Here is a 12143-nt window from a genome sequence, read left to right as displayed (position 1 = left end):
TTTGAATGTGGTGGCTCGGCTGCTGGTGGGTGCTTGGAAACGTCATCATATTTCTCTTATTTTGGCTTCTCTCAGGTGGCTACCAGTGGACTTCAGGATAAAATATAAAATTCTGCTGTATGTTTTTAACGCAGTGCATGGTGCGGCTACTGCTTATGTGTCTGAGCTTATTGCTCTTCACAAAGCACCTAGGTCTTTAAGATCAAATAATAAATCATTGCTTTCTGTACCTTGAACTCATTTAAAGTTAAAAGGGGGCGCAACAGGGGTCTGAGGCTTTGGAAGAGTCTGCCACATGAACTTAGAGAGACCACATTTCTAAATGTTTTCAAATTACTTTAGCCTGAGAGGTTGAGCTAGTATCCGGTGTATAAGTAGGTTGTGTGTTGTTTTTATGTGTTGCATGTTTTTCTATGCTGATTGTACAGCACTTTGGTCTGCAGGTGCAGTTGTAAAGTGCTTTATAAATACAGTGAAAATTAATACTTACTGCTCTTTAGTAGTTTTAGTAGGGTTATTCTATATTTAATTTATGCAGTGAAGACTACAGTGTTGTTTCACACATGATTAGTCTATGTTGATAAAGACTTTTTTAATGTTATTTATTTCAGGGGAAATCTATATTTGTTAAGCTCTAAGCTGTTACTAATCACCTCTAAGTGAGGGAATGGAATGTTGCACACGTTGTTTGCCAAAAAATAAAGAGTTGTCAATTCATGATACATTGTTATTATCTCTGCTTTCAGTGACTGGTAATCGGTGATCGGCCCCAAAAATCCTGATTAGAGCACCCTTAATCAATACAAATTAATTTCCACCATGATTTTTTTCTTTAATTCGTTAAGTCAGTCTTAAAGATAATTCCTAGGGCTGGGACAATACATTAAATCTCGATTCGCGATACAAAGAATCTAGAGCGATTCTGATATTTTCCGATGTATCGCGATTCTCTCTCGAATCGATTCTGAGCTTAGTTTTTAAACAGCTGATATACGTGCTTTAGAAACACTCGTACACTGCCTGCTTCCAGTTTCTTTACACACACCACTTAAACCTAAAATAATCATTCATAAAGTTCATCATAATAGCATTCTGAGCCGAGGTGCAAGTATATTTAACCACTTACATGACTCAGCCGAACCAAAGAGTATAGAACCCAAGAGGCGACACTCTGATACTTTTTGGGCAACAGCAACTAGATGGCGCTCCGGTAGCGCGGCCGCCATTATGGGGTGAAAATACTAACTGGACCATAGAATCCTTCACATCTTACGCACCCAAAATCGGCAAATTTCACTGCCAAATCAGAAGCGCAAAAGAACATTTTTCAAATGAAATCATCAGTAAATTTTATGGCACCTATAGTAAATGTTGTATTGTCTTATATATGTTTTATTTTACCAGTTGTGGAATCCAACCATTCACCCATCTGAGGTAGCGTAGTTAGCCTACTTTATTGAGTATTTCCATTTTATGCAACTTATAATATTAAATTAATAAATTTAAGATCATCATGTTTGCAACGAACAATATATTTCAGACCTAGAGGAGTAATAGTAATAATAGTATCACTCCACTAGGTCTTAATTGAAATTATATATATATATATATATATATATATATATATATATATATATATATATATATATATATATTGTACGTTTTAATGGATCATGCTACAAACATAATGATCTTATAATACATTGCATTGGCGTGTCCGTTATCACATAATTCCCACTTTTGGACACTTTTGCTTTAACAGAAATTAGACAAAACTGCAAAATCAAGCTGTTATATTCATATATTTATTGTCCAACATTCCTAATTTGCCTGATGCATGTCCTTAATTTAATTTCATATGTTGGTATTAATTCAGTGTTTATAAGCCTAATGCTAATACTAGATCTTTTAAAGAATTTTAACCACAAACTGACTGGGTTTCTAGAGAGCAAAGGTTTTGTGAAAAAAGTAGAAGACTTAAACACAAAGTCTGTAAAATTAATCTGTTAAAAGAATTTGATGATCACTAGTGATAGTATTTTATTCTGTGTTGTCATCATTCAAGTTTGATTTCAGATTTAATGTACGTTTTTTTTTTAACAAAGCAGCTGATATTGCCATAGAAACTAGTGGACTGCCGAGTCACTTTCACCACAAAATGGCGGAAACGCAGGGTACCGCTGCTGGGCACCGGTGTTGCAATGGAACGTTCTATTGAGTGTCGCTTCTTACTAGTGTATATTCTTTGGCCGAACGCACTAGCGCTGTCCAGCTGTCTTCTTCGTGAGCGTTTGAGAGTGTGGTTAAAAACTAGCCTAGAGCGCCATCTGTGGTTAAAACTAAGCTCAGAATCGATTAGAGAGAGAAAATATCATTGTATTGATCGAGAATCGATGTATCATCCCAGCTGTAATAATTCCACTGCTAATTATGGCATTCTAGTGGCATTCATATGAATGTAAACACAAGCATTCCAACATGAACTGAAGGCAACAGTTTCCACTCACTTGTCTCAGAATCTCTAAAAGTATACTGGCTGCTCGATGAGCTTCCGAGATAAAACTTTTCACTTCTTGCTTCCTTTGCCTGCTTGGCAACAGGCTCCTCCCATGCATCAATCTCTGCCTCACAAGAGTCTGGCAGGGTTATGATGTCAGAGTTCTCACTGGAGGAGCAAAGAATCACATGTTCTTCTCCACCCACATCATCTCCCGCCTGCAAGAAAACATAAATGTGCCTTCTTTAAGCTGGCATACAGAAGAATGGCAAGAGGTAATTTTTGGATTTAAATTCACACCTCTCGGGCAGGTGCTGCCTCTGTTGTCGACTCCTCTCTCAGTGTGAGGTCTAGAGAAGTCTCTCCCAAACTCTCCTCACCCCGCTCGTCTGAAAACGCATTAAAATATTTCAAAATTGTTTGACCACTCCTGGTTTAGCATGTGTGTTAATAGCAGTTAATAGCAATCATTACATTCATCCTTTTGCTTTTGTGTGCTGACACACAGCCAAAAATACCAGCCAATAATACTACATTCTACAATGAACTGTAATCAAAAAGAAACCATTAAGAGGAAAAGAAGAAGCTCAAATGTGTGTGCCTGACGTGCGAGTAGGGCTGTGTCACACAAAAATGTCGACATGCCGTTTTGGCTAGTATCCTCGTAAACACAGGGTATATATATATATATATATATATATATATATATATATATAGTACAGTCCAAAAGTTTGGAACCACTAAGATTTTTAATGTTTTTAAAAGAAGTTTTGTCTGCTCACCAAGGCTACATTTATTTAATTAAAAATACAGTAAAAAAAACAGTAATATTGTGAAATATTATTACAATTTAACATTTTCAGCATCGTTACTCCAGTCTTCAGTGTCACATGATCCTTCAGAAATCATTCTAATATGCTGATTTGCTGCTCAATAAACATTTATGATTATTTTCAATGTTGAAAACAGTTGTGTACTTTTTTTTTCAGGATTCCTTGATGAATAGAAAGTTCAAAAGAACAGCATTTATCTGAAATACAAAGCTTCTGTAGCATTATACACTACCGTTCAAAAGTTTGGGGTCAGTAAGAATTTTTATTTTAATTTTTTTGAAAAGAAATTAAAGAAATGAATACTTTTATTCAGCAAGGATGCATTAAATCAATCAAAAGTGGCAGTAAAGACATTTATAATGTTACAAAAGATTAGATTTCAGATAAACACTGTTCTTTTGAACTTTCTATTCATCAAATAATCCTGAAAAAAAATATTGTACACAAATATTTTGAAGACTGGAGTAATGATGCTGAAAATTCAGCTTTGCCATCACAGGAATAAATTACTTTGTGAAATATATTCAAATAGAAAACAGTTATTTTAAATTGTAATAATATTTCACAATATTACTGTTTTTACTGTATTTTTAATTAAATAAATGTAGCCTTGGTGAGCAGACGAAACTTCTTTTAAAAACATTAAAAATCTTAGTGGTTCCAAACTTTTGGACTGTACTATATATACAGCCATTAATGTCTAAACCGCTGGCCACAAAAGTGAGTACACGCAAGTGTCAATATTTTGTGTGACCACCATTATTTTCCAGCACTGCCTTAACCCTCTTGGGCATGAAGTTCACCAGAGCTTCACAGGTTGCCACTGGAGTCCTCTTCCACTCCTCCATGACGACATCACAGAGCTGGTGGATGTTAAAAACCTTGCGCTCCTCCACCTTCCATTTGAGGATGCCCCACAGATGCTCTATAGGGTTTAGGTCTGGAGACATGCTTGGCCCATCCATCACTTTTACCCTCAGCTTCTTTAGCAAGCCAGTGGTCGTCTTGGAGGTGTGTTTGGGGTTGTTATCATGTTGGAATCCAATATGTTGGATCATTCAGTATGTCACAGTACATGTTGGCATTCATGGTTCCCTTAATGAACTGTAGCTCCCCAGTGCCGACAGCACTCATGCAGACCCAGACCATGACAATCCCACCACCATGCTTGACTGTAGGCAAGACACACTTGTCTTTGTACTCCTCACCTGGTTGCTGCCACACACGCTTGACACCATCTGAACCAAATAAGTTTATCTTGGTCTCATCAGATCACAGGACATGGTTCCAGTAATCCATGTCCTTAGTCTGCTTGTCTTAAGCAAACTGTTTGCGGGCTTTCTTGTGCATCATCTTTAGAAGAGGCTTCCTTCTGGGACGACACCCATGCAGACCAATTTGATGCAGTGTGCGGCATATGGTCTGAGCACTGACAGGCTGACCCCCCACCCCTTCAACCTCTGCAGCAATGCTGGCAGCACTCATACGTCTATTTCCCAAACACAACCTCTGGATATGACGCTAAGCACGTGCACTCAACTTCTTTGGTCGACCATGGTGAGGCCTGTTCTCAGTTTCAGGGTCTTGGCAATCTTCTTATAGCCTACACCATCTTTATGTAGAGCAACAATTTTCTATTTTGAGTTCTTTGCCATGAGGTGCCATGTTGAACTTACAGTGACCTAGGCTGCGTTCCACTCCAGTTTTAGACACGCACTCGCGAACTTCCCTACACACTTCCCCTCGGGGGAATCCCTGCCGCCATTTTGAAGTGCGTTCCACTTTGTGAAGTGGACGAGGAACGTTTACATGGACAGACCCTCGCTCCCTCGATTTTAACCGATTTAAACAATTCTATGATATATTAATTATTTTTTTAAACATATAAAACACACATATATGCATATAGAATGCTGTATTAAACAAATTTGTAAGGGGAAAAAATAAATAATAAATCAGTTATTAATCAATTATTCAAATAATCAATTATTATTATATAATAATAAACCATTGCGGATTCCAAGTGATCAAGGGCTTAGGAGGTTCCAGTTCAGCCCATTGCAAAGGTTCCGCCAGAAGTGGGCACTCGTGCAACGTAAGCAATGACGTACATCCGAGTCAACGAGACCGAGGGAAGTTAGCGAGGGAAGGGCATTTAAAAACCGAACTGGAACGCAGCCCAGTATGAGAGAGTGAGAGCGATAACACCAAATTTAACACATCTGCTCCCCATTCACACCTGAGACCTTGTAACACTAACGAGTCACATGACACCGGGGAGAGAAAATGGCTAATTGGGCCCAATTTGGACATTTTCACTTAGGGTGTACTCACTTTTGTGGCCAGCGGTTTAGACATTAATGGCTGTGTGTTGAGTTATTTTGAGGGGACAGCAAATATACACTGTTATACAAGCTGTACATTCACTACTTTACATTGTAGCAAAATGTCATTTCTTCAGTGTTGTCACATGAAAAGATATAAAATATTTACAAAAATGTGAGGGGTGTACTCACTTATATATATATACACACACACACACACACACACACACAGTATATATTTCATTACTGATGTCTCTTTTTTACATTTGAACCCCTGCACCTAAGAAACTCTCTTTTGTTTTTAACTCGGTATTGGCAGATACTCAATATTCAATGATTTTGAGGCACAAAAAACGTAATCGGGGCATCCCTAATAAATAGTTTTCTGTTTATTCATTTTGAATGACACAAAGGGTGACATCCTCACCGTCAGGTGTGTCCAGAGCACGACTAACTGCTCTATCCTCACACTCTCCAGTGTTATCCGGCCCCAGCGTCTCGATGTCCGAACCCTGTAACACACACACACCAAGGTTATCACTATCACTATGTTTCTAAGTAAACAAAATAAAAAGCAGCTGTATTGGCTTCTAAAAGTGTGTGTGTGTGTGTGTGGGGGGGGGGGGGGGGTTGGGGTATTCCAGAAAGCAGGTTATGTGACATACCTGGGTATGTTTAAGAGTAAGTAAGTGGATAACCTAAGTGGAGGTAAGTGGAGGTAACTTTCAGGGTAGGTAAGTAGCCATAGCAACTTGCTCTCTGAACATAACCTTCTCCGGTTCCAGGGTTATTCAGATGCGTGTTATATAATTAATATAGTTATATTAATGTAACTAAATTTATCATATAGTTACAGTTATATATATACAATATTATACTATACTATATATATATATATATATATATATATATATATATATATATATATATATATACTATAATTTCTATAATAAAATAAATATGTTATATCTTTCTAAATAAATAGCATCAAACAAACAATATAATTCTTATTCTCAGTGAATAACGATTATTTATTAAATAAAAAGTTTGAAAAAATGATTGCACAACCACCCAATAGGTGGTGATGTGCACTAAGTAGGTTATGTAAATTGCCATTAAAGGGGTGGTATAATGCCATTTTTTTTAAAAGATTTTTTTTGGTGTTTTTGCCGTTATTATGATAGGACAGTGATCAGACAAGAAGTGAAGTGGGAGAGAGAGAGGGGGACGGGATCGGGAAAGGACCACAAGCCGGGACTCGAACTCGCATTAGCGCTACATGTCGGCGCGCTGCCCGTGAGGCCTCGGCGCCAACTCCATTTTTACAAGATGTAAAATAAGTCTCTGATGTCTCCAGAGTGTGTATGTTAAGTTTTAGCTCAAAATACCCCACAGATAATTTTTATAGCATGTTAAATTTGTCACTATTTGAGGGTGAGCAAAAATGCTCCGATTTTGTGTGTCCCTTTAAATGCAAATCAGCTGATGCTCCTAATCAGAGGGCGGGGTTTCAAGAGCTCCTGTTAGCAAATAGTGTTATACCTCACGAAGACTCCATGAAAATGTCAGAAACTGTTCAGCCTTTTATGTTCAAACCAAAGTCAGACAATGATGGAGAGCCTCAAGAAGAAGTGACAACATGTAGAATGCAACAGGACGTTTCTGAATGTTAAGTTAATGAATTTATGTAGCTGATGTTGAGTTAACTATCTTAAAGTCATTGGTTTGCATATTCTGTTATGATAATCTATACATCGCTTGTGTGGGAACTGTTGTAAGGTGCCTACAAAGCCCGAGAATATATGCTGCATTAAGATAGAACAGGTATAGTTTAGTTTAATTGTTTTTATAACTTATGTTGTCGTCTTGCTTTTCTGACATGCTATTGCTTTTGTGTTACGTACTGTATTGCGATAACATGGCCTCACCTCTTTGTTGCGTGTTCTCGGGGGCAGAGTTTATGTAAATTTTAGGGTTAGTGATGTCACCAACCCAGACCCGACCAGCCGTTTGTTATAGTCCTTAAACAGAGAATTCTTTAAAAGAAAATATTTACCTTTGCATTGAACTTTGAGCATCATAACTTTGCAGATGTTGTTTGTGCTCTAACAGCAACATTACACACTAACTTAAGTTAAAAAAGTGAAATCATAATCAACCACCCCTTTAAACAAAAGAAGAAGGAGGAAGTAGAATGGCACGCTTTTTCTAAGTGTCTGTTTCCATGGTGAATCATCGATTCGTCGCCTGGTGTGTTAACTGGGAACATACTCTGGGTTGGCTGAACATACTCCCGAATGCGTTTTTGGAACCAGCATACCTCAAGTAAGCAGGGTTTGGGATAATCAACTGAGAGTTCAGGGTATATGTGACACCAAGATAACCTTATATATATATATATATATATATATATATATATATATATATATATATATATATATATATATATATATATATATACAGCTATGGAAAAAATTAAGAGACCACTCCAAGTTCAGAAATCAATGTTAAGTGGTCTCTTAATTTTTTCCATAACTTTTTTGTAATTTGTGTATATATATTATAAATTATATATATTAATTTTGTAAAATGTAAAAACTATGGCAATTATGTGTATAACTATATTACACTGTACTAAGTTTCACTCAAATATGTATAAAATGTATAATTTATATATAAAATAAATAAAATTGAGTGAAACTTACAAAAAACATGGCTCATATTTCAACCCAAAATCAAAAGAGTATCGAATGAGTATCATCAATAAGCAAATGTGGAAATGAAAATATTGGCACAATAAAAATAAATAAATAAATAAATAATAATCCAAAAAAAGGTCCAAAATATATATGCTAAATTTTCCTTATGCAAATAATAATAATAATAATAATAATAATAATTTAATATTTTTCTATCTTTAGATTTTGGAGCAAAATATGTATGTGTTTTGTTGACAGGCATTGTTCAATTTACCCAGAAGAGGATCATAAAAAGATAACTCCCCAAAAGTGTTTATACTCAGATTTGAGGTAAACCTGATGAGTAACGATCCAAGCATTGAAAAAAATCACCTCATTGCTAATGACTGTCCATCCACAGGATGACTCTGTGTCACTGGAGCTTTCAGACATCTCTCAACCAGCTAGAAAACAAAAGTAAACAAAACTTATGTTGTTGTCCTCTGTAATGACGTCTACCTGAAAGCACATTTATGGGATGGAAATGTCAGGTTGACCCTGTCAATGGTAAATGGCTATTATGCATTTGCAGAAGCCATACAAAATAGAGATCTCCATAAATAAGAAGAATTACACACAAATAAAGAAACTTTTTCTTCATCATAGATCTGAGAGCAAAGTGAAATCTGGTGCATTCTGGTTTAACTTCATGCAAAATGTTTTTGAACCCATAAGGCACTGCATTTTCAAGACTAGTAGAGATGCTAGAATTAATGAAAACTCTGTAACATCAAGCAGGTTTGGAAAGACATGAGGCTGAGTAAATAATGTGAGAATTCATTTTGGGTTGAACTATGTCTTTAAAAAAAAAAAAAAAAACAGGTCAAAACTAACATCTGGTTGTTTCACTGGTTTGTTTTTCAGAAAGAGGCAACTAAAATAGCACACTCTGGTTTGTTAACCATCCAAAAAAGCAGAAGAACAGTGTCATTGCACATATATAACATCATCCAAACAAAACCACTAAATTTGAAAAACAAATAATAAACATAAGATTACAGTAACTATTTATCTTGCCAAATTTGAAAGTAAATAAAATATGATTTAAATCAAAAAAAAAAAAAAAAAAATGATTAAAATAAATGGTAACACTTTACAATATGGTTCATTAGTTAAAATTAGTTAACATGAACTAATAATGAACTGCACTTATACAGCATTTATTAATCTTTGTTAATTTTAACATTTAATAATACATTATTAAAATCTTGTTAACATTAGTAAAATGCACTGTGAACTAACATGAACAAACAATGCACAACTGTATTTTCATTAACTAACCTTAACAAAGATTAGTAAATACAGTAACAAATGTATTGCTTAAGGTTAGTTCATGTTAGTTAATACATGAACTAATGTTTAACTAATGAACCTTATTGTAAAGTGTTACCAAATAAATAATATATCTAACAGTACAGTACTATAGTGAGTAGAAAAATAACAATGAAGTAACGTAATAGAAAATAAATATTTTTTCAAATAATACTTTTCACATATTTAGAATATTCATTTTTCACAGTATTGAAATACTTTGAATTTGAAACCCCCTTCCTGTTATAGATGGATGGGAAGTAAATGGGTGGTGCATGATGCAGAAAATAGATAAAATATATAGATAAATATAACGTTACTTGTCAACAGTGAGCGGATTATTTTAGAGTACATCTTAGCTCAGAACAGTTCAGACAAATAAAATCGAGGCAGACTCATATAATGTAAAATTAGAACTGTTATATATTTGCATTCAAACAACACCCAACAAAACTCAACATCTGCTTCACTACGTGAACTAAACTGTTGTAGGTTAGAGATGAGCAGACAAAATGACAAACCGACTCAAAATTACAAATTATGAATGAGTCTCTTTAATCTCTCAGTCCTGTTATAGCTTTATGGTGACTTTAAACTGCATTAGGTGCCTTATTAGCTGTCCTTACCGGTTTTAAAGGTAAATTGCAGCGGGAGAAGGGAAGAAGGCAAATGTCCTCTGTACAAATCTACCATTAAACGTCACGCCTCTCAACTGAGCCAAAACATCAACATCACATCACACGGACAACAACACGGTGGCCGCTGCCGAGAGGAAGGTGCATGGGAGTTGTAGTTTTACACGAAACCATCCCCTCAGTTGTGTCTTAACATTCTTGAACTCTAAAAACAACATTTCCCATGACTCCCTCTAGCTGCGGCAGCACAAGGCTAACCTATCCTGTGAGTGACTTTTTGAAGTGTATCTGCTGATTAGCTTAATTTGATTAACAGTGATTCCGGATTTTAAATTTAATTTCAATCTTAGAATGACATGTTAGGTTTGTTCGACTTGAAGCAGCGCTGCACAGACCGGTCGGTGTATGACATCAAAGTACCGCGAGAGTGATCAGAGTGCAGACGGCTCCATATGCTTTTAGAAACGCTCTCGCGGTACTTTGACGCGACCACATAAGACGCTCTTTTTCGCCACCTGCTGGCGGATGTAATATGAAGAAATGGTCATCTGAACGAATCATTTTGGTGAACGAACTGAAAATGAATGAATCATTTTGGTGAACGAACTGAAAATGAACGAATCATTTTCAGTTCGTTCAAAATGAGCCGACCATATGCTCGTTCTGAAGAAGAATCCGCAAACTAGCTAAATGTCTGATAGAGGAACGAAAGTGTGAATAAACAGACAAAATATAAATGGGAAGATAAGGGAGAAAGACTTGAACGCATGACTTACTATTGTTCTTTTGTATTGCAGAGTCAGGCGATCTGTTGCTTTTTTTTTCGTATTATTCTAGAGAAGTTTCTTCTGTTCTAATTGATATCCTGTTCTGTACCTTGTTCGTTAGGTATTAGATAGCCTACTCTTGTTTTCTTTTTTATGTCTTTGTCTCTATTTTCTTTAAATGCCAGGGGCTTAAAAAACAATGTCAAAAGGAAGGCTTTATTTCTGTTTTCTAAGAGGCACAAAGTAGATTTCTGTTTTTTTTTTTTTTTTTCAGGAAAGTCACTCTACATCTAAAGATACCAAATTTTGGAGGTCACATGGGTCAGAACATTCTGCTGGAGTAGGGATAATGAGGTATAATTTTAATGGTAATATTCTGGAAACCAGTATTGATCCTTCAGGACACTTCTTACTAATGATAATTGTCATCAATCAGTTTATTTTAATTATTGTCAACATCTATGGATACAACTCTGTTGCAGAAAACTGATTTCTTTAACACGCTCGATCAAAAACTCTCATATGCATTAGGTAAATATCCTACTGCCTTTTTGATTTTAGGAGGTGATTTTAACATAACAATGAATAACATGCTAGATAGGTACCCTCCAAGGAAAGCAGTTTCTCCAAATTCAAATCTTGTAGCATTTATGGATAAATTTGACTTGGTTGACATCTGGAGAGAAATGTATCCGGATCTAATACAGTATACCTGGAGTAACAAAGACCATTCAAGGCGATCAAGAATTGATTATCGTTCACCATTCTAAAACATTAAGTGGTTAAGTAGTAATAATATCTCTTTTAATATTAGCAACAGCCCACTGACTGATCACAATGCTATTTATATGGTAGTTAATTTATCGCAAATAGCAATTCCTACCTCCAAACTGTTGCTCTGGAAATTAAATAACTCCCTTCTTAAATATGAAAAGGCCAAGCAACAGATTATTGAACTAATCCAAATTTACTGGGAAAGGGCTAAATCACAAAATAATTATGGACGTAATTGGGAGCTTTTAAAATATGAATTGGGTA

General features: G+C 35.7%; 1 protein-coding gene across 7 annotated transcripts in view; it reads right to left on the bottom strand.

The window, feature by feature from the left end:
• The window catches only part of ccpg1 (cell cycle progression 1), a 36196-nt gene extending 25712 nt beyond the window's left edge, over positions 1 to 10484 (bottom strand). For 4 of the 7 annotated variants that reach the window (XM_048167687.1, XM_048167689.1, XM_048167690.1 and 1 more), the window contains exons 1-5: positions 10330 to 10483; positions 8726 to 8796; positions 6082 to 6166; positions 2798 to 2886; positions 2508 to 2715 (exon numbers count right to left, since the gene is read on the bottom strand). In XM_048167687.1, coding sequence (XP_048023644.1) covers positions 2508 to 2715; positions 2798 to 2886; positions 6082 to 6166; positions 8726 to 8785 — 442 coding nt within the window. In that variant the 5' untranslated portion in view covers positions 8786 to 8796; positions 10330 to 10483. Of the gene's footprint in view, positions 1 to 2507; positions 2716 to 2797; positions 2887 to 6081; positions 6167 to 8725; positions 8852 to 10329 lie in introns of all 7 variants that reach the window. The other 3 variants (XM_048167692.1, XM_048167691.1, XM_048167688.1) reach the window with 3 other exon arrangements.
• Between the last annotated feature and the right edge of the window lie 1659 nt (positions 10485 to 12143).

Source organism: Megalobrama amblycephala, linkage group LG19 (assembly GCF_018812025.1).
Source record: "Megalobrama amblycephala isolate DHTTF-2021 linkage group LG19, ASM1881202v1, whole genome shotgun sequence".
NCBI classification, from domain to species: Eukaryota; Metazoa; Chordata; class Actinopteri; order Cypriniformes; family Xenocyprididae; genus Megalobrama; species Megalobrama amblycephala.
Note: the sequence above shows the minus strand (reverse complement) of the source record. Positions and strands in the feature narration are given on the sequence as shown.